The following is a 24261-nucleotide window of genomic DNA, read 5'->3' on the forward strand; positions in this document are numbered from 1 at the left end:
TAGCGAAAATTATCGCTACGCCGGCTTCACATGCACTCACCTGCCCTGCGACCGTCGCTCTGGACGGCGACCCACCTCCTTATTAAGGGGGTGGGTCGTGCGGCGTCACTGCGACGTCACATGGCAGGCGGCCAATAGGAGCGGAAGGGCGGAGATGAGCAGGATGTAAACATCCCGCCCACCTCCTTCCTTCCGCATAACCTACGGAAGCCGCGGTGACGCCGGTAGGAGATGTTCCTCGCTCCTGCGACTTCACACACAGCGATGTGTGCTGCCGCAGGAGCGAGGAACAACATCGGACCATCGCGTTAGCATAATTATGGATTACGCCGACGCTATACCGATGATACGATTACGACGCTTTTGCGCTCGTTAATCGTATCATCTAGGCTTTACACACTGCGATGTCGCATGCGATGCCGGATGTACGTCACTTTCAATTTGACCCCACCGACATCGCACCTGCGATGTCGCAACGTGCAAAGCCCGCCTTAGACTAGGGTAGAATTTCTAGCACAGCACATATAGGTGCACGGCACTTAGGCTATGTGCGCACTTTGCGTCATCCTAGTTGCAGTTCAAAACGCATATTTTGCCAGAAATTGCTTTTGCAAAAGTTGCTTTTAACCATCAAAACGTGGTAAATACGCATGCGTATTTACCGCGTTTTAGCTGCGTTTTTAGCGCTTTTTACTTGTTTTTTCATTGCCTAAAGTCAGATGCGTTTTGAATACAATGACACAATAAAATAAAGTTTTAACATACAAACACTATGAAAAAAGGGAAAAAAAAAGAAAAGACATATAATTATTTAAATCATAACGGAAATAGTTATATTTAATGAAATTATAGCGGTTTTATACTATTTTTGCCAAAAATTATCAATAATTAAATAATATTCTTTATTTTAATTGTCGGACTATGTGTGTGTGTAAAGGGACATATTATTCCATTATTTTGAAGTCAGAAAAGCATGCGTTTATGTAGTCCAAAACTAATTGTTTCTGCAGCTAAAAAGTAAGTAAAACGCTGGAATTTTGATGTTGGTTGATTTTTGCTACTTCTCATTGACTTCAATGTTAGCAAAACGTTGCCCAAATGGCAAAAAAAATTGACATGCTGCTTCTTTGAACGCATGGTTTTTGCCACAAAATATGCAAATTAAACGCAGCATTTGGAAACGCAAAGTGCGGACAGGAAATCTACAATTTCCATGGACTTTGCAGGAAAATCAAAACGCATGCCTTCTGTCATGAAAACGCTGCAGTTCAAAACAGACCTAAAAAGCACCTGAAACGCAGGTGAAAACGGAAAGTGCGGTCACAGCCTTAGAAGAGGCACCAAATTCTTTTAAGTGGCATGAGCCTCTTAATGAATATGGCGCCTTCTATTTCAGCAACACTGGTGCATTACGCTAATTTTGATGAATTGGCACCTAGGTTTTAATTTTTTTGTCGACATGCAAAAAAATGTTTTGTCTAGAATGCAGGTTGGATACTTCCTTACCTTTCCTGTTAACTTGGTTTTCACATAAGTGATCAGAAATGACCAGTTGCTTTAGGTCTCGATATATAACTACCTAGCAATTGTAATGTGAGTTGCAGCCTGTTAATATTTAGAATTTTCCAGTATAGGATACATTTGTAGATGAACACTAGCATTATTCAGTATGTAAGTTGTGCATTTCCAGCAACAATTTTGATCATAACACATTAGAGACAGTAGCCGTATAGCTTGTTGACACACAGTTTTCCATACTTTCTGTATTATGAGAAATGTTAGCACACTTTGATTAATTGGCAAACCAATAATCACTTTCATTTCTTATCCTTCACGTTTGTAGTCTGTAATATAGTCCAGAGCTGCATTCACAATTTTCCATGCTTAAGTGCTGAAATCTCCCAACATTCCTTGTTGCTTCAAGGACTGAACACACATCTCGGTCTGGGAATCTGTATTCTGGGAAGCATCATTATTATACAGGGCATTGTGCACTAACATGATTTAGTAGGAAAAAGTAATCTTCCCACTGAATCAGAGGAGCTCATTTTTCCAATGTCACTAGCAGAAATCCGAATGCAGCTCTGAAGTGTAATACCAGTTGCAACCTAGAATTAGTAATGTATTGTTTTTACATAGCTACCAAACTATTTGTACATTCATCCCGTATAAAAATTTGAGATGAGGAATCAAAAGTGCTCCCTCCAGACCCCAAAGCATGATACACATTGGGGAGGGAAGGGGTTAGAAAAACAAATATTAAAAACCCCATCATATTCACATGTCTAGCCTGCGCAAAGGACTAGGGAAGCTATGGCCTACAACAGATGACTGTAATATTATTTTATTTTAATCCCTTCCCTTCTCAGCTGTCCGAATACAATAAAATGGCAGCTAGCTGGCTGTAACTTCCTTGGATTCATACAAATAAATTGTCTCATCATAAAAGTGTGAAATCCTATTCAATTGAGAATATATAATCAAAGGTATGAATCCATTTGATTAATATGCAAGAGTAACTGTACTTTCGATTCACTTTCAGAATAAGTTGTCCTCTTTGGCTATATGAAGAATACCCCCATATCTGTAAATATAAGATTTGTATGTGGAATTGTGGCTAGTTGTTCCCAATGCAGGCTCTATTTCTTAATTTGCAATTGACTCTTCATACTCTGCCACACAGAGAGAATATACAGCAGCCGGACTGTGGCAAACATGAAAGGGGTTGTCCACTATTAGGACAACCTCTTCTGATTCCACATGTTTCTGTCAGGTAAAATAATAACTGTACTCACCTCCTGCTGTGGCTGCGCTCACTCACTTCCTATTAATTGTTTGAACCGAAGACAGGGACAAGGAAGCTGGATCTCATTGGACGTTGGGCTTTCGTGACGTCACAACCCCATGTGAGCCCCGGCACCGTGATCCGGAACGCTGCTGGAAGGGTGGCAGTATGGAAGGTGAGTATAGTCTTTATTATTTTAGTATGGGGAAACATGTGTAACTAGAAGGGGTTGTCCTAGTAGTGGACAACCCCTTTAAGCAGCTGCTCTCAGTTGTGTGGATGTGATCATGTTAGATTTTTTTTGGATTGATAAAATATCTAGTGCTTATGATTTCTGAAAAAAATCTAACATGCTGGATAGATCTTTTGGACGTTAGTGAACGCTTGCCTGTTAGCCATTGGTGGAAACGAATAATCCCTTGTTCCGCTGAGTTAGCTGATTATTGTTCGTTATGATCAAAGTAACACATGTGTATGGAGACTTTTAGATTCACTTGTCCTTTTGATTTATCCAAAGTTTGTTGAAAATACAGTTCCCATATAAACGTGTTATCTAAAAATTAAAAATGATAGATCTAGCATAGGTATAAAGAAAGCTGCATTTCCTACAATTTTCAACACTCCATTTTTTATTTTAGGGAACCAATCCTTCCTTTCTCCCATTGCTACTTTTATAATTCTTTGTAGATACCATCTACTTCTGAGGGGTGTGACCTGTACACTGAGTACCCAGATGTGGTGTTTCTGTATACCACGCATGCTATTTGTGTAGTGCTCTATGCATTTACGATACATCTAATTTGAGTGGACACACTACATAAATAGCATAGCACGTTTATTTCATGAAACTAACATTCGTTAACCAAATGGAACACGTGTGTTTTACTCTGGTTGAAATATCTAGGACCCAATCATAGATCATATGGCCATTGATTTAAGAGGGCCTGTCATCAGGATATTCACCCCTATGTGTAAAGCCCAACTAATGCTAAAAACAATTGTGCCTTACTTGCAAGATTTTGTTTGGGCATTTTTGAAAAAACTATCCTTAAAACTTTACTGTTAAATAGCAACTGCAGTGGGACAGGTGCTGCACTTCCAGCTTCCCTGTGTGCCGCCCCTTTCACTTACCCACCCCAAGCCTCTGGGCTTTGATATGACATATTTAATGACATGTCTTCTCTGTGTAGGCATTACCCCTGTTTGTTTCATAAAGGGTATGTTTGCTTGTAACGATGTTGTCAGAGCCAGTCTACTGATTAGGAGTGTGTTGTGCATATGCCACCCCATCTGATGAGATAAAGCATGGCAATGCCGATACCTGCACAGAGGAGATCACTGAGAGAAAAGTGACCTGTCTATCAGAGCTTGGAGACTGTCCATGGGCTGGGAAAAGGCAGTGCGTATAGCAGAGCTGGGAGTGCAGACCTGCCTCGCTGCAGTTGGAACTAAATCTTCTAGGATGGATTTCTCAAACAACAAAACACTATATGCAAGGTATGAATGTAATAACTATTAAAGGGACTATACAGTCATAAGTGTAATTAGGGCACAAATGCAAAACTCTAGCCCACGAGTCACATCTAGCCAGCAGGCTGATTTTATTTGGCCCTCATTTCCAGGAGCCCAACTTTCTGTATGGAGGACTATGTGGAACCATTATTCTGTATGGAGGGCTATATGGGGTCCATTATTCTGTATGGAGGACTATATGGGGTCATTATTCTGTATGGAGGACTATGTTGGGCCCATTATTCTGTATGGGTGAATATGTGGGGCCCATTATTCTGTATGGAGGACTATGTGGGGCCATTATTCTATATGAAGGACTATGTAGGATCAATTTTTTCTGTATGGAGGACTATGTGGGACCATTATTCTGTATGGAGGGCTATATGGGGTCCATTATGTATGGAGGACTATATGGGGCCATTATTCTGTATGGGTGACTATGTGGGGCCATTATTCTGTATGGAGGACTATGTTGGGCCCATTATTCGGTATGGGTGACTATGTGGGGCCAATTATTCTGTATGAAGGGCTATGTGGGGCCCATTATTCTGTATGGGGAACTATGTGGGGCTATTATTCTGTATGGAGGACTATGTGGGGCCCATTATTCTGTATGGAGGGCTATGTGTAGCACATTATTCTCTATGGAGGACGAGGACCATGTGTGGCACATTATTCTGTATGGATGACTATGTGTGGCACATTATTCTGTAAGGATGACTATGTGTGGCACATTATTCTGTAGGGATGACTATGTGTGGCACATTATTCTGTATTGAGGGTTATGCAAAGGACAATATTCTGTATGGAGGACTATGTGGGGCACATTATTCTGTATGAAGGGCTATGCAGAGGACATTATTTGATATGGAGGACTACGTGGGGCACACTATTGTGTATGGAGGGCTACGCAGGGCCCATTTATCTGTGTGGAGGACTATATGGCGCACATTTTTCTGTATGGAGAACTAAGTGAGACCCATTATTCTGTATGGAGGACTATGTGGGGCCCATTATTCTGTATGGAGGACTATGTGGGGGCTATTATTCTGTATGGAGGACTATGTGGGGCACATTATTCTGTTTGGACAGCTATGCAGTGTTCATTATTCTGTATGGAGGACTATGTGAGACCAATTATTCAGTATGGAGGGCTATATGGGACCCATTATTCTGTTTGGAGGACTATATGAGGCCCAATATTCAGTTTGGAGGACTATGTGGGACACATTATTCTGTGTGGAGGACTATATTGAGCTCAATATTCTGTATGGAGGGCTATGTGGATCCCTTTATTTTGAACAGACGATTATATGAGGCACATTATTCTGTATGGAGGACTATGTGGGGCCCATTTTTCTATACAGAGGACTATGTGGGACCTGTTATTCTGTATGGAGGACTATGTGGTGCCTAGTATTCTGTATGGAGGACCATGTTGGGCCCATTATTCTGTATGGAGGGCTATGTGAGAGCTATAATTCTGTATGGAGGACAATGTGGGGCCCGCTACAAGGTTGGCCCATGACTTTCTCCAAGTGTTTAACTTTGGCTCTTTGTGTATTTCAGTTTGACACCCCTGAGTTAGGGGATCTTATATTTTGCTGACAGCTCCTCTTTAAATAAAAGAAACACAAAGTCCCAGGACCAGGAGTACACAGTGACAGCAGTAACATGACAAGTGATATACCATGCTAGTGACCCATGGAGAATCATTATGTTGTATTAACATATGACACAGTGTATGGTTGTGACAGCCACCAAAAGATGCAGCTGACAGCATGTTTGGTGAGCATATTAGGATAAAGATAGTACATAAAGTTCATGCTATTGTGAGATTGGGCAGCAGCACTTTACCTGACATGAGCCATATGCATTAGCACACACAGTAAATTACACACGGTACTTTATACAATATTTTTAGTGTGATTTTATGATACAACTTTCGAATATTGATTGTCTAGGTGTGGCTCCTGTTAAAACTAATTATAAACTACCTGCAGCTTTCTTTAAACTTCAATGCTGGAGGATACAAACTTTTAATGTTAGAGATCAGCATTATGGAGCAAAATTGTGTATGTAGAACTGTCTGCAGGTATCTCATCAGTCATTGATTTCAGTCTGCAAACACGGATCTTTTGTTCCTTTCAGGTCAGTTTCACATTATAAAGGCATTATAAATACCCACTCACATAAACCAATAAACAGCTACTTATGCACATGTGAAAAACACCCTATTAATCCTTAAGTTTCCTATTTGGTTGGTTTTGATGAGCTGCTTTTTAAGATTGAGAATATTTTTCTTTGGCTAAGAGGCTTTGGAGAGAATACAGAAAATGGCTGCAAAACGCAATTGTGGAAACCCTATTTCTTCTCCTATCATTTTGGAATGGAAAAAAATTTCCTTGAGGAACAAGGAAACTACACGCACCAAGAAAATAATAATTCATTGGCACTGTATGACGCAAACCAAGTAGAATTCGTTCTTCTCATGTATAAACATGAAAAAGGCTATGTTAGCAAAACTGAATTTACCTTCATGTCAGTTGAAAATCTAGTGAAAAAATAGTACGTGGCAAAATATACGTTATGTCTCAACATAAAGTAACAATTTGAAATAAAAGGTACATTTTTCTTATTTTTGTTTTTCATACAATAGACAGTGAGATGTGAAACACAACATTATGCTCATTATAGAGAAGTCCAACAATCTACATTTGCAACACCATTTTTCTGGCTTTGGTTATCAGTGAAGATTTCGTAGTGAATGAGCACTTTAGAACCTGAAAGTCTACAATCGATCCTCCAGGTGGCAGGCTTGGTTTCTTTTTACATAGATAAAACATTATCCTGTTTTTCAAACACTGTTCGCATTGTCATATTATACACACAAAGTATTCAGTTATTTGGTATTTTTGTGACGTCCATAGAAAAAAAAAATCTTTTTTTTTCTGAACTACTATCACACACACTAAGTGTTGTGCAATGTTTTTGGAAAACTCATGAATACAGTTCATTAACAAATTGTTCTGTCCACCTGTGTTTTGTTCAGTTTTTTTACTTACAAGAATGATGAACAGGCATTTCACAGAGTTGAATCTCAAAGTTTTAGGAATTTTCTTCCATTGAGTCTGTTAAAGACTCCATAGGGCCTCCTGTGCCTGGCTCGTGTTGTTTTAAGCGTTTTATTGTGTTCTTGAGTGCCTGTCGCTTGTTGCAGAACCACACCCGGACAACTTCCCGGTCATAGTTCAGCTTCTCTGCGATTTCCGTCATTTCCTGTCCAGAGGGGTGTGTGTTCTTCTCAAAATGGGCGTTCAAGATCTCAAGCGCCTGTGGAGTGAATGATGTGCGCCTCTTGCGTTTTTTTGAAGGCTCGCTGCCGATAAATTCTGTCAGGTTCTGCATACCTGCTCGGTGGCGGGCCTCAGCCTCAGCCATCCACCTCTCAAGGACTGGCTTTATCTTCTGGGCACTTTTAGGGGTGATGTCCAGCTTTTCAAACCTGGCAGGATACAAAAGGCCAGGGTTCAGTTTGGCTGTCAGACTGCTAGCTATAGTGTTCTCTTGGGCTTCCTGTGGTAGGAAAAAGTGGCTTCTCAGGATGGTGTGTCTGAGGGGAAAATTGAAAAAGAAGAGTCTTACACTGATGCTCTGCCAGGGTGGGACTTCCTGCCTGCCTAACCAATGGACTGGCAGAGGTAATTAATAAGGTCATTATGTTCTAAGATAAAACAATTCTAATCACAGACATGCAACACTTAAAATAGCCATTATTAAAGAAAGAAAAATGTATAACGTATAGTAAATAAAAATAAAGTGTACCGGATTAACAAAAGATGCAGTTTTAGGGTCTTAAATGAGCAACTTCAGTTTTGTTATTGCCACTTTTTAATTATATTTTTGTGAAAAGTAGGTTACAAAAATGAGTAACTGGTGTTAGTAGTGATTTTATAATTGCGATATGCAGCTAAATTTGCTCTGTTTTCTGTTATGTACATGTATAGTAGATTACATAGAATTCTATGCAGGTAAGTGTTGGTAATTATGACATAGGTTGCTGTTTGTACAGAATCTGTAGCCCCAGAGTTATCATACTTTCCCTAGGATGGATTACTGCTGGTGATGATAATAGTGTTTTCCACCTTTGGGCACATTTGTTTTCACTTAATTGCTTGAATTTGGGGATAAAATATATATATTTTACAATTGGGTTTCATTAAAAAATGTTGAATCATTTGTTTCCCTGCACATTCAACTTTGATGTGCTCTGTGGTCAGCGGAGCTCAGGAAAAGGCGTAAAAGAAGAAGGCTGATGATGGATTCACAGATTACTCATTCTGCACCAAGGTATAGACAGAACAACACAGAGATGATAGAAAATAAATGGTGCAAAATGTTTAATGAAACCCAAATGCAAAACTGCTATTTAGCCTTGGCTAAATACATTTATGTAAAAAAAGAAATCCCAAATGGTGGACCACATATGAACCACACTGAGTATTGTACAACATGTGGAGATAGGTAATGGTTTTCTGGGGGCCTATAAGCCAACTATGAGTCCGGTAATTTTTTGCTTATTTTATATGGGGTTCAGGACACGAATGAAAGGTAAATTCAGCAATGTGTTATTTTGGTGTAGAGGACCATAAACTTGTAAGAACTCAATAAAAAAAAAGTAAAAAAAAAAACCCCTGCTGTAAACAATTGTATGTGTAACTGATTTATTTTGTTTTTTTTGGTTATATAAACCCCTGTATGTTATTCCATTGAAAAGTGCTGCCTAATTAAAGAGGTGGTTCACTAGTTAGTTTTCATAGGCACATCGATATAGTGTTGAGAAACAAGGGCCCACAGGAGCGTGCTTACATTCTATGGGGGCCGACTAGCCAAGGGAAGTAATGCCCTTGCGACTAGTCCCTGGCCTCATTAGCATATGATAAAAGAGCTTTAGAAATACTTTATCTATAGATCTCTTTATCTATGCTAGTGTATACAGGGACAGTTAGGCAGGGATTAGCCATATGTACCCAGAACCACTTGTGGTTCTGAGTGCATATTACACCTGACAGGTTCCCTTTAAAGACAGACAGCACACAGATGGCACATGAATGCCATGTTTTTCATAGACGGGTATGGGCCCTTGACATCCATGTTGATGGTAAAAAGTGGACATGTCCCCATGTGTGTTGCACAGACACACAGTATGTGTAGCATGTGTACAAATACAGACATGTGAGCAGCCCCATAGGTTATAATCTGTCAACAGGCTTTTTCTATTTAATCTGAGAGCAGCATGATATAGGAGCAGAGAGCCTGATTACATTCATGTGTTCTTTTATTAGGCTGTGTACCGTACTGTCAATACAATCAGTGTTTCATCAGCAGGAAATCATGCCTTAGGTCGGGGTCACACAGGGATCTACTGTGATCCTTGCATGACACTCTGCTCACTCTGCCAGCACAGCAGGAGCCAAGTGTCATGCGAGTGTCACTGCGACTGAGGTCCGATCATGCGATTGGACCTCAGCTGCGAGGGGTGAGCCGACTGAGTGGGGGCGGGCCAGCGCTGAGGGGGGGGCAGGGAGGCACGGAGGAGGGGAGGGATTTATCTCCCTCTCTCCTCCGTATCCGGTGTACTGCGAGTGCAGTGCGATTTTTCTCTCGCCCCATACACTTGAATGGGTGCGAGAGAAAGAAGAGTCTCATTACAATCTCAGCATGCTGGGACTATTTTCTCGGTCCAATTAGGGCTGAGAAAATAATCGCTCATGGGTGCTGGGACATAGGCTAATATTGGTCAGAGTGGAATGTCATAAAACATTGCATTCCACTCTCTACAATTTTCATGCCGTGTGTCTTAGGCCTTACTACATATCTCCTGAGAGTTTGTCAGGCTAATCTGTGTAACCCCGCACCCACCACTTATTGAAATCAGGGTCTCTGTCTACATCATGCTGCTATCATATAAAACCTTCTGGAAGATTCCCTTTAACAAACGTACTGATTACTTTTTTAACATACTATGAGGGGTACACTTTTTAAATGGTGTGATTTAGGGTGGGCCTTTTAATATATATATATAGGCACTTTAAGGCAATGAAGAACTACACTGACCCCTAAAAAAAGGTTTCTGAAAATATCTTTTTATGAAGAATTTGAAAAATTGCTGCTGACTATAACTGCTGTTTAATGTCTCTCCCAAAAATGGATGTATAAAAGATTATAAGATAATGTCTACATATGGGAAGTGTTAATTATTAACTATTTCATGTGGTATGACTTTCTTTTAAGGTCAGTCATGTTAACAATTGAAAACTGCAATTTTTTGGAAGAATTGGGATTTGTCTGTGGGTCACATGATTAGTGCATCTGTATCTTTTTATTTCTGTGATGACATGTAGTATACTTATAGTATTAGTTGCACTACATCACAGTTTTATCAGCAGAAGATTATCATTAGATGACTAGTAAATCTGGTGACATGTAATGTAGTCCTCCATATTCATGAGCTCTGCATAAACCCACCTCCCACCACTGATTGGCAACTTTCTGCTTAGGCACAGTATATACAGAAAGCTATCAATTAGGGGTGTGGCAGGGTTATATAGTGTTCAGCATTCAGAGAACTGGTAGAGCTGCACATGACAAAACTGTGATTTTAACAATACTGCAGCAAGCAGCCCAGTAAGTTACTCATCACTGGAATCACGGTCTCTGCCCTTAAATCATGCTGTTCTCAGAGTAGGTAGCAAAATCCTGGCGACAGATTATTTTTAAAGACATTCTGACAGGGCAAAACTACTGCTCAAATCAAGCAGAAGAATTCAGCAAACGGCCAAGAATTGCAGTGCATCTTAGCTCCTACTTGTTTTGGAACCTTCTCTGCTCATCTTCCATGATAGACAGCTCTGGCTTTGCAGGAAACAGAGGATGGCAGAGATATAGGTAGGTGGGAGGAGCATTGAAATTCTATTCCATGACATGGGTGCAGTAAACATCTGTGCCTTGTTTGAACAGTCTTTTTTTCTTAAAGACTCTCCTTTAGGCAGGTTATAGTAGGTTCTGGTTATTAGTACTGTAGGACGGATTTTCAGTAGTATTTAAATTAAAGGGAATCTGTCAACAGGTTTTTTGTACCTTATCTGAGAGCAACATAATGTAGGAAAACATGCTGAATCCAATGATGTATCACTTAGATTACTGGCTGCAGCCATTCTGACACAATTTGAGCTTTTAAGCCAGAGTCACACTTGCGTATGACTCGGCGAGTCTCGCATCGGGATCACCCGGGGTGGCCGCACACTCTCGAACAGGAGCGGGTTAACTGCATAGAAATACATGCAGCTGAGAAACTCCTGTCCGAGAGTGTGCGGCCACCCTGGGTGATCCCGATGCGAGACTCGCCGAGTCATACGCAAGTGTGACTCTGGCCTTAGATTTAGCAAAGCAGCAGAGCTGGGAAAGCTGTCCCCGCCCACTCTCAATATAGATTGTACATTGACACTGAGATGCCAATCAGAGGAGGTGGTGCGTCAGACTGCAGTGCTCCTGACTTTGTAGTCCAGCAAAGATAATCACTAGGTGATAAATCCTTTAGGTTACATAAACAATAGCATGGAGCCTGATAAAAGAGGCATAGTTGATTTTTATTTAACCTCTACAGCATGCTGTACTCTGATTACATAGCAAAAACCTGCTGACAGATTCCGTTAGTAGTTCTCTATATGGGTTATTTTCTTTGCTGTGAATGGTTAGTCTGTTACTCTTTAATTTTGTAGATGTATCTTTGGCACTATGCAAGTACAATATAAAGGAGCAGCTATGCTATGCATTTCTTGCAGGCTGGGCTGACCACATAGAAGCATTGGTATTAGCTACATCTGTAAGGCCATGCTATTGTGTGGTTTGTAAAGTACAATGTTTGTGGAAATACAATATAGAGAGAAAATGCAGTACATTACATTAACTGGAAGAATATATGCAGTATATAAAAACTATACAATGCTGGTGTATGAAGTGAGGTGCAACCTGCATCTGTCCAATATAAATAATATTTACATTAAATTAACACAGTCTTATGTTTTATTCAAAGCTTTATTCCTTGAAATGGAGAAAATCCCAAATTGTTACTCAACAGAAAAGTAGGTGGTATTTAGATCATTGGTGTTTCTTATCTGTGTTGATTCTTCACTACATGAGATTTGGTATAACAATATACAAGTCATGAAACAAATTTCCCAGCAGTGATATCCTTGTATAGACTGAATAAAGGTTATTTTCTACAGGGAGGTATCTTATAAGAAAAAACAGTAGGGGATGCCATAGAAGTGAGAGGATCCTATGGAGCTTTTTGTATTTAACAACAATCAATGGGTTTTATGGAAAATCATTGAGCAAAATGTGAGCTGCAAGCTCACTACCCCATACTGATGTTATTTATAACCTTAGTCTTAAACTGCGGGAAAAGTACACTTCTGTTCTACAGGGAATACATTAAAAATATAAAGAGCGGATAAAGAGACAGAGAATTTCATGGATCACCAAGAACAAAATCCACTTAAATGAGCTCAGATTTGGTTGGCTTTTTTTGTGAGAAACTCCAAGGTCTCAGAAAACAATAGAAACCTCTTCGCTAAATATTTGCTGCCTTATTCATAAAGTTCATATTGTAGGGAATCTGTCAGTCCAATCTCACAGTATAAACTAAGCACATTGCCTCGTAGGGGACTTTAACTCCTAAAGAAAAAAATATTGCTTTTTAGGTCTGTGCACATGTTAAGTATTTGCAGCAGAAATTTCTATACCCCCAAAAAATGAGGGAAAACACTTTGTAAAATGCGTGTGTTTTTTTGGTATTTTTTTGCACGGGTTTTTGATGCTTTTTGTTCACCATTCATTTGAATGTGTGAAAAACACTGCAAAAAACGCTGAACGAATTGACATGCTTTAGATTTGGAACTGATCTGAAACTACAAGGAAAAAAAGCAGCTTGTCCATGAGATTTTAGAGATCTCATAAGTTTTGCTTGTATTGTAAATGCCAGAATCTTGGTGCAGCAGAAATGTCTACTGTGAATACTTAAGATTTGCACATACTATTAGTGTTCTTACAGCTACCTCGATTCTGTAGACACTAAAGCTTAATCAGACTTGCTTAGTCAACTTCTCAGTGCACCATTTCACCCACTCATTTCGCCAGCCTAGGCCTTCCTCTCTCCTGATTGATAGCCGACTTGCCTGGAGGAAGCATTGCCTGCTAATAGAGCTCAAGATAGCCGGCAGTGTCAATCAGGGAGGCAGGCCATGTAAATCCACTGGTCACAACGGTGTATTGAGGCTCCTGGCCACACCGAGCGTGCACCAACAATTCCAATTAGCATATGAGATTAAACTTTGGTTTCTGCAAAACAGAAGCAGAAATGAGCACAATAAAGGTGTATTTTTACAGAGGCTATATCTCCTAGGTGCTTAGTTTATACTATCAGTTAATGATGCAATGGTTCTGCAATCTGTGTATTGTGCATAAGTATTATGGTATATACTGTATGTGTTTCCCCGAAAGTAAGATCTACCCCGATAATAAGCCCTAGCATGATTTTATAGGATATTTGGAATATGCTTGAAATATAAGCCCTACTCCAAAAATAAGCTGTAGTCAGGAAGGGCATTAGGAGGAGTCAAACTGCGCAATTTCTCAGGGCCCCACTGTCTTATGAAACCCAGCAATGGTATTCTGAGGTTAAGATTGTTTAAGGACCTTTGATGACTTCCCAGTCATGTAACATGATGTAATAAAAAATTCTCTTAATTGCAGAAGACTAAAAGAACTGAACAGGAGACAGGCTGGTAAGCAGGACTGGTCATAGGGGAATGGAGAGCAAACTGGACAATTTCACAGGGCCCTCTTTCTCCTAGGGGATTCAGCGTTTGTATCCTGATGATAACACTGCTTCAGGACCTCTGTGACATCACGCCATGTGACAAGGTTGCCCCAAAAGGTCTCTTTATTGCACAAGACTGGCAGCTATGTATGTGCAGTGTGTGTGTGTGTGTGTGTGTGTGTGTGTGGATAGACAGATAGATAAGAGATAGATAGAAAACTTACAAATCACAGGTGCAAGGCATCCAGGTGATTATTCTATTCCCATCAGACAGATCAAAAAACAATGAAAGCAGCACTCCACTTTGCAAAGAATTAAGACCTTTATTGGCCCATAGGTGTATCAGCAACGTTTCAATCCTTGCTTAAGAAAGATGCTTGGGACTAAAACATTGCTAATACACCTATGGGCCAATAAAGACCTGAATTCTATGCAAGGTGGAGTACAGTTTTCATTAGTTTTTGATCTGATAGATAGATAGATAGATAGATAGAGGGACAGATAGATAGATGGATAGATAGATAGATAGATAGATAGATAGATAGACAAACAAATTACACAGAGGATTTGGAGAGTTATGTTGATTTTCCAGAATGCAAAATAACTATATTTTGAATAAATGTTCATTTTTTGTTCAATAATAAATGTGAACTGTTGTTCATGGAAAATAAAGACATCCCCTGAAAATAAGCCCTAACCCATATTTTGAGCAAAAAATAATATAAGACCCCTGTCTTATTTTCAGGGAACCACAGTAACATACATGAAAATATATGTGTTGAGATTCATGAAACTGAATCTCTATTTTGAAGTCATCTTCTGACATGTGACATATCAGAGATCTGAGAAATCTGAAAAATATTGTACATGAGAACCATCACTTACCGTAGTTTTCAGATTATAAGACACACTTTTCCTCCCAAATATTTGGGAGGAAAATGATGTGTGCGTCTTAAAATATGAATATAGCTTACTGGGAGGTGGAGAATGGGCACTCTGCTAGCTGGGTGGGGGCTGTGGTGGCTGCTGTGCTGGCTACGGTGGGGGCTGTGCTGGCTGCGATGGAGGCTGTGCTGGCTGCTGTGTTAACTGCGGTGGAGGCTGTGCTGGCTGTTGTGGCTGTGGTGGGGGCTGTAATGGCTGTGGTGGAGGCTGTGCTGGCGGCTGTGCTGGCTGCGGTTGGGGCTGTGCTGGTGGCTGTGCTGGCTGCGGTTGGGGCTGTGCTGGTGGCTGGGCTGGCTGCAGTGGGGGCAGTGCTGGCTGTGTGGAGCAGGACAGTGCAGAGGGTGTCCCAGATGCTCTGTTGGTGGTGCGGGCTTCAAATATTTGCGCCCAGAGTTGGCACATGTGCAGATGGAGCTCTCGGCTCAAGATCTCATGCACTCACATGCTGCCTCCTGCCCATTGATCTTCCAGCAGTGCACTTAAGGAAAATGGTGCATGGAGGTGGTGCATGCGCAGATGAGATCTCGACTTGTCACTGAGTCAAGAGCTCAATCTGCACACGTGCCGACTCTGGGCACCATTTCTTTGAAGCCCATACCGCCGATAGAGCATCTGTGACACCCGCCACACTGCCCTGCTGCACACAGACAGCACAACCTCTACAGCCAGCACAGTCCCCTCCGCAGCCAGCATAGCCCCCACCACAGTGCCTGCAACATCGCCCTACTCCAGCACCGCCCATACCTCCTGTGATCCTGCTCCACCAAAGCTGCTGCATACCCTATTCCCCTATACCCTACACCTTTTATTGCAATAATTAGCACCCTATTGATTTATTGTTTTTAATATATACGCATTTAGTGGTGCACTCCTTCTGTTCATTTTTACTCACACCCTCCAGTAAGACACCACCGGAGTATAAGACGGACCCCATTTATTTTTTTTTTACCTTTTTTATCTCTAAATTTGCGGTGTATCTTATAATCCGCTGCATGTAATACAACGAAAAATACGGTATGTCATAACATATAACTATGTATCACTATATAGGTTTTTTCAGCAAAACATTTAAGGAGTTTTCTGGGAAATATGTGTTGAACAATGCAGAATTTTTTTTATTTAGGCATTAATGGTTTTCAATGAACAAACAGTGGAATACGTACCTTTTATCATCCCAATGAATCCAATGCAGACAGCTTTGGCAGTCTACTGCGGCTCTGGAAGCAAGGTGTGAACCATCTAGATGTCAACAAGACAACTGTAACTTGTGATTGGCTACAGCAGTCAGGTTTCTAAAAGAATACGTTATCAGAGAAACATCTTAACATGCACCTGACTGCTGCAGCCAATCACAGACTGCAGTGGTCCTTTTTAAGGACAGATGTGCTTGGAGATCTCCAATGTGGCCTGCACCAGACTCACAGGGGCAATGGAAGTTAAGTATACCTCCATTTGTTAATTTGAAAATATTAATGGAAAAAAAAAATCATCTTTCAGCAGCCCTTTAAATTGTTAAAAAAAATAGAAAGATTCTACTAACAGACTCTCATTAGTGGTAAACTCATTTTTCTACTATTATTTATTGTGCTTTATATTTATTCATGCTGTTCAGTTTCAATATTACTTTAGGTTTTTATGGATCTTAAGTGACAATCAGTTATTAAAAGTTAAAATAAATTTTGTTGTTAAAGAGAACTGCATAAACATTACTTGCTGAATAAATTGTGATTGATGAGTTATTACTTTTTCATGTTAACAATGAATATTTATTTAAAAAAAAGTTATATATGTAACTTTTTAAGTATTTCCCATTTAAAAATGAACCTGTCATGTGGAAAAATGCTTTTAACCTGCAGATATGGGTTAATTTGCAGTTTAATAGCATTCTGAATCTGCCCAGTGCCTGTTCTTTAAACCCCACTGCCAGGAGGAAATTAACTTTAATCCTCCCAGCAGCATTCTGGTTTCTGTCTTCGGGGCTGTGCCAGCGTGGTATTCAGTCACCAACTGTGTATGTAGAGCAGCATCTGTAACCACGCCCCCATCACTGACTGACAGCTGATTCTAATGATGAGCAGCTGTCATTTAGCGCAGGGTGAAGTGGTTACAGCTGACGCACTCCATACACAGAGTGGTGACTGACTCTGTTCAGGCACAGCCCTTATGACTGAAACCGGAACGCTGATGGGAGGATTAAAGTCCATTTCCTCCTGGCAGTGGGGTTTAAAGAACAGGCATTGGGCAGATTCAGAATGCTATTAAACTGTGGATTAACCCCATATCTGCAGGTTAATAGCATATTGAATTGATGATGCCATACAATTTTTTAATTTACTTTTTTTCTCTATCTTGTTCCGTTTTCGAGATAAAAATGCTAACTCCGTTTTTTTCCACCAGGTGGCGTTATAGGTGGTTTCACTGCGTAACGCATGGATACTTTACTATACCTAGACACCACTTCTATGCCTATAGGTGCCGCCGTTTTCAAGTTAATGGTGGTGGACAGGATATGGGTGGACACACTGTATAAATACTAGCAGAACTCTGGTTCAATAAGCTGTCCCTGGCCAGCTCAAGAATATAATTAGTAAATGATTTAGTATGTTTTGAGGAATGGGTATATTATATTAATGATTCCACATGTGTAGAATATATATATATAAATAAACCTTTTACCATATAAAAGTTTTTTTGTGTAATTATGTTTGCATAAATATGTGTGTTATCAACTATCTGAATAAAAAAAGTAATAAAATATATTTAGTTCAAATACAAGAATTTAATCAAGCAGTCCTAGCTGATGTTCTTCAAATACTGCACATGCACAATGTGTCCTTACCTGCAGATAGCTGACTGGCTATAGGCCGGGCCTTCGGTTGCACTTAAAGCTTGGCCCACCTGCGTTTGAGTCAAACCAAGTGAAAGGCGTCTAATTTTGAAAGCTTTAGCAAACTCTCTAATTTCTTCCAGATTTACACCATCAACTTCTCCACAGGCAGTTTGTGGGTCTGTTAAAGAAAGAGTAAACAATGGAATGAAATTAATATATGCATTTATTTTGTTTACTTTTATAGCATCAAAATTTTCCCTAGTGCGTTATATTCATGGACTCCATTGGGACTTGCAGTCCTTTAGGGTTTTTTTGGAGTGTGGGAGGTAACCCAACAAAAGTTGATATTCCCATTGATTAGAATAGAACCCAAGACCCCAGTGTTCTTCAAGGCAACAGTGCTAACTGTATTTTATATATATATATATATATATATATATATATATATATATATATATATATATATATATATATATATATATATATATATATACATATATATATATATATATACATATATATATATATATATATACATACATTTTCACTTTATTTTTTTTTACAAGGTTATGCCGCAGCAAACGCTATGTTCATCGGATTGATTTGCATAAGGATAAAGGGAATCTGTCTTAAAATCTGATATTGACCTGCAACCATAGTACTAATTTGTAGGTGCATACCATGTTAAATATATGGGTCTTCTTAATTGGAATTGCAGCTACAGGGAGAAAAAAAGATTATATTTTCCCTGAAGCAGTTTGGTTCAAGTCAAGTGGGTGGGGCAACGGGCTGTGATCAGTCATAAGCATGCAGCAGTCATGCAGCTGAGCAGGTTATCATTCACGGAGCAGGGGGAGTGATTACATCATGCATATTATGTACAGAGTACTGATTGATTACAGCCTCCTGCCCCACCCACTTGTCTTGAACCAAACTGCTGCAGGGAGAACATAAATTAATTTTCTCCCTGCAGCTGAACATCCATTCAGAAAGCCACATATGTTTAATGAGGTACTCACCTGCAGATTATCACTATGGCTATAGGTGAATGGCATTTTACAACAAAATTATTAAACAATTATTTGCATCAAAATTTTTAAAAAATACTTGCGTAGAAATCAATTAATTTTCTTTAGTCACGTTGCAAGAAATCCAGTTCATTTTTTTTAATCATATATTGTATTAAAGGAAGAACAGAGGTTAGAAATGTACAACAAGAACATCCATGGATTTACAGTAAGGACCAGCTGACTTTCTGCTTATAAATTGAGAGTTTTTCTGGATACATATTGTAATAAATGAAATATAAAAAATACCTACATAAATTGTTATATTGACATAAAAATTAGCTGCCTAAACTCACAAGGCTAAAATAATATAGTACTATACAGTATGTATTAAAGCTGTGGGCAAATATGTACATTATTGTTATATGAGGTACAGTAGCTATCCCCTTTGAGTATTAATTCGATATTTTGGTTGTCCTTTAGCAGTTTATGAGGTCACAAGCAAAATGCCACAAAGTATTTTTCAAATGTATATTGTTTTTCTGAAAAGCTTGTAGCTAAAGCAGCTTTTGCTTCTAAAAAGGGCATCTAATTGTAGACACATACTAGGTGAGGAAGATTCCTTTGGTGCCAGATAATGCAGTCAATTTAAGACTTATCAAGGGAAATGACATAGCTGCTGGAGACCAGAACTTTTTACTGAACCTTGACTAAAGAAGGGTTTTGGACATATTTTCACCCTAAATAAAAGAAGAGGCAAGGATTTGTGAAACTCTCCTGCATTCTCGGTTTAATATTTTGTGTTCATCGGTACAGAATATCACAGTATCTTAACTCAAATTCATAAAATCCTAGAATATCTAGCTCTTGTCATTATGACCAGGGACAGATATTGACAGCAAATGGACAGTATGCAAAAAAGGTGCATGTGCCTTCAAAGGCAACAGTGTAGACAAAGATAAAATATATACACAAATGCCACATCAACCTGAACACAGGACAAAGCAGCTTATACATTACACTCATGCCACATGCTCATCAGACTCACACCGTCTCACATCAGAAACCTTACATAGGACATGTACCAGATATGCCACGCCCAGGCCACATACAGACACTAACACACATCACAATGCCGCAGGGTGTTATGGTGTAGAAAAGTGTCACTCAGCATCTAATGTAACTTGGTTGATGGCTTTGGATGTGGTATTTTATCCAGTGATAGTCTTCTGAGCCAGTGATGTGGTATAAAGTAATGCATTATGTTAATTTAAAGTAGATTTAAAAAAAAAAAAATAAAATAAAAAAATAAGATACATTTAAAACTAATCTATTAGAATTTGGGTTTGCTGACTTCAGCAAATTTTCCCAAACATTTGATTTGCATAGCATACATTTGCATTAATTTCAATATTAGAGGGCTTGTAATTGCTCATAACATACATTTCATTTAACATACATACATACGTGTTTTTCTCAGCAGCTATTAGTCATTTACAGTCAATAACATGAACATTTACAGTGTTCTATGCTACATGATAGAAATGTATTCATAAAAACGGATGTCACTAGGATGGTCTGTGTGCCATTCGTGTGATGTCCGTTTTTTTCTCGCACCCATAGACTTGTATTGGCGAGTCAGAGACGTTTTACGTATGAATACGCAGAATGCTGCCGCTTTTCTCGCATCCAGAATCTGGATGCGAGAAAAGCTGACTAACAGCTCACACACACTCATAGAATAACATTGGTCCGAGTGTAATGCGAGAATTTCTCGCATTGCTCTCGTCCGATTTTCACGCTCATGTGAGCGTACCCTCAGGCTGATTCTCTACATACCTTTAGTGGTCAGCTCGGATGTTTAGGTTTTGAAATCCAAGAAAGTAAAGTTTATAAAATTAGCTGCTTCTTAAGTTACAGCAGCTGAGGATCAGATAATAGCGGGGGGGGGGGGGGGAGGGGGGTATTCATAGTTATCCAGTCCCCCATAAGTATTTTACAATCAATGTAACTTTTTCACTAACAGGACCTGTACTGAGGTCATACTGATGTGGCCTGAAGGGGTAGGGCCTCAGCCAACAGAAAATGTTGCTTCCTGGTATTAGCTTTGTTGGCTGATGCCCCATGCCTTCTAGTCACATAGGTTATGTACGAAAATCCTGGTGATTGGTTCCCTTTAATCAATAGATGGAAAATAGCTCTCTCATACAAACTATGATCTGCTGGGAACTGCTGACCTGTGATGACCCAGGAAAAGACAAGCACTGTACAAGGTATGACAATCCGCTAGATGTCATAGTTGCAGGGCATTATGAGAAGGCCAGCGCAGCAATACAAAATGACGTTTGTTCAATCACTATCTGATGCTTTGCAAACCACGAATTGAATTTCGAAATGCTTGAATTTGTGTGAAATAAAAAATGTCAGGAAATTCGACTTATATTGGATCCTCTGCACTTATTTCTAATTTGTATACATTGGACATATGCTACAAATGTAAAACTGATACATCTTATAAGTTTGATGCCTGCTGTAAATACTGCATGCACCACTTATCAATAGGAAATATGGGGAAATACTGCACACACACCGCTCATACAAAGGATGCTTGCTATAACTCATGAGAGGAGCTTAAAGGGATCCAATCACCAGGATTTTCACATATAACCTAAAGCCAGTGCTATACTGGCACTATCAGGCTGATTCTATACATACCTGCAGTGGTCAGCTCGGATATTAAAGTTTTGAAATCCAAGAGAGTGATGTTTGTAAAATGAGCAGCTTCTTGAGTGACAGCAGCTGAGGATCAGATAATATATTCATAGTTATCTCCTCCCCCTGTTAGAATTAGCATAAGAATTATAGAAATGATTCACTTTGTCTAGCAGGACCTGTGCTGAGGTCATACCCATGTGACCAGAAGGGGCGGGGCCTCAGCCACCAAAGCTGGATACCAGGTCACATGGGTATGACCTCACCACAGGTCCTGCTAGACAAAGTGAGTTGTTAGTATAATGCTTATGCTAATTCTAACAGGGGGAGGGGATAACTATGAATATATTAACTGCTCCAGTGCAGCTGTCACTCAAGAAGCTGCTCATTTTACAAACTTCACTTTCTTGGATTTCAAAACCTAAACATCCGAGCTGACCACTGCAGGTATGTATAGAATCAGCCTGATAGTGCCAGAATAGCACTGGGTTTAACTTATATACGAAAATTCTGGTGATTGGTTCCCTTTAATCCCCCTTCATTTACTAGCAGCTGAAATGGGTCATTCTGCACCAGATCCTGTGTTGATTCCTACTGTGGCCTCTTTACAGAAGAACCAACTGCACATAGACTATGTCCGTCCCTGTCTTAAGGCCACATCAGTTATATGATGTCCCTCATTTCCAGGACTGATATTATAGATAGACTCATCTAATAATTTTTTGTATTGTCACAGTCTTTCTCTTAGACATTTATGAATTAATATGATCATAAACAGTTAAATTATTCCCATCTGCACTCCAATGCATACATGATATGTAAGATTGCCACAAATGCTCAAGAAGTCCAAAATGAAATTATAACTTGAAGCTTTCAAAGCGATTGGCAACCAGTCACATATTGAAACCTCATTAACCTATAAGGCTATGTGCGCACTAGACCGTTTTTCCCGCGGATTTACCCGCGGATTTGCCCCGGAAATTTCTTGAGAAATGTCTGCAATCTTTGTGCAGACATTTCCCATGAAATTCAATGAGAAAAAAAAATAGCTGTGCGCACTGTGCGGATTTTTCTCAAGAAAATTTCTTGAGAAAATTTTCTCGAGAAACTTTCTTGAGAAAATGTGCATGTCCATTAATTTCCGCAGGTACCTGCGGTATTCCGGGGGTATTCCGCAGGTAGCAATGATGTGCGGTATACCACCGGAATAGCCGCGATTTACCTGCGGTAATGCCCATCGCTGCCTGCGGTTTTGCAGGAAGCGATGTCATTATGCCAGGAAGAGGAGCAGAGTAAACACACGTCACACTCCCTGGACGCCGCACAGAAGCACTTCCGTGCGACCTCCAGGTGCCCGTGCAGTGTGTGTCCTGCTCCGGCCTCGCGGCTCCCAGCACTGCAGGGTGTCAGTGTCTGCCCGCAGTGTCAGCAGCCTGTCACGCGGCAGCGCAGGCAGACACTGACATCCTGCAGTGCTGGGAGCCGCGAGGATGACGATCGCTGCTGTCAGGAGGTGAGATCATTACCTGCTGTGACGATCTCCTGCCTCCTGACGTCACCGCGGTCACTGCTGTCTATGCCCGTCTCGCGAGCGGCCCGAGACTGTCACTAGCGGTGACGTCACGGGCTCTCGCGATAAGTCAGTGACAGCGCTGACGTCAGCAGTACAGGAGATGATCACAGCAGGTAATGATCTCATCTATGCTCCTGATGGCAGCGCTCGTCATCCCCTGCAGTGACCTGAGCTGACCTATTGATGTTAGCTCAGGTCACTGCATTGCTCTCCCAGCCAATGGGGAACATTCTGTTTTTCATTGACTGGGACAGCGACTATGGTATGGATCGCCGTGCCCCCCCCCCTTATTGGATTACGCCGGACGTGGAATTGATTGTGCTCTTTTCAATAAATTGGTTAAAGAGGGAATGTTTTGGGGAGTGTTTTTTCAAATAAAACTTTTTTTGTTGTCTATTTTTTAATTATTACTGACTGGGTTGGTGATGTCGGGTATCTGATAGACGCCTGACCTCACCAATCCCAGGGCTTGATGCCAGGTGACATTACACATCTGGCATCAACCCCATATATTACCCCGTTTGCCAACGCACCAGGGCGCGGGATGAGCTGGGGCAAAGCGCCAGGATTGGCACGTCTAATGGATGCGCCACTTCTGGGGCGGCTGCGGCCTGCTATTTTTAGGCTGGGGAGTGTCCGATAACAGTGGACCTCCCTAGTCTGAGAATATCAGACCCCAGCTGTCCGCTTTACCTTGGCTGGTGATCCAATATGGGGGGGACCCCACGTTTTTTGTTTTAAATTATTTATATAATTTAAAATAACAGCGTGGGGTGCCCACTGTTTTGGATTATCAGCCAAGGTGAAGCTGCCAGCGGTGGTCTGCAGGCTGCAGCCGTCTGCTTTACCCTAGCTGGCTACAAAAAATGGGGGGACCTCACGTCATTTTTTTTTAATTATTTATTTATTTTATGGCTAAATACAAGGCTAAGCACCCTTTAGGCTACTTTCACACATCCGGCTTGAGCTCTGCGGCTCAATCCGGCTGTGCAAGCTATGCAACGGATGCGGTGA

The 24261-nt window shown here is 40.4% G+C and overlaps 1 protein-coding gene across 4 annotated transcripts in view; it reads right to left on the reverse strand.

Annotated features, from left to right (window-relative positions):
* Positions 1–334: 334 nt before the first annotated feature.
* Positions 335–24261, reverse strand: part of POU6F2 (POU class 6 homeobox 2) — a 722749-nt gene continuing 698822 nt past the window's right edge. For 3 of the 4 annotated variants that reach the window (XM_075315111.1, XM_075315110.1, XM_075315112.1), the window contains exons 9-10: positions 17965–18133; positions 335–7910 (exon numbers count right to left, since the gene is read on the reverse strand). In XM_075315111.1, the coding sequence (XP_075171226.1) occupies positions 7406–7910; positions 17965–18133 (674 nt within the window). In that variant the 3' untranslated portion in view covers positions 335–7405. The remainder of the gene's footprint in view (positions 7911–17964; positions 18134–24261) is intronic. The other variant, XM_075315113.1, reaches the window with a different exon arrangement.

The sequence above is a fragment of the Anomaloglossus baeobatrachus genome, chromosome 6 (genome assembly GCF_048569485.1).
Source record: "Anomaloglossus baeobatrachus isolate aAnoBae1 chromosome 6, aAnoBae1.hap1, whole genome shotgun sequence".
NCBI classification, from domain to species: Eukaryota; Metazoa; Chordata; class Amphibia; order Anura; family Aromobatidae; genus Anomaloglossus; species Anomaloglossus baeobatrachus.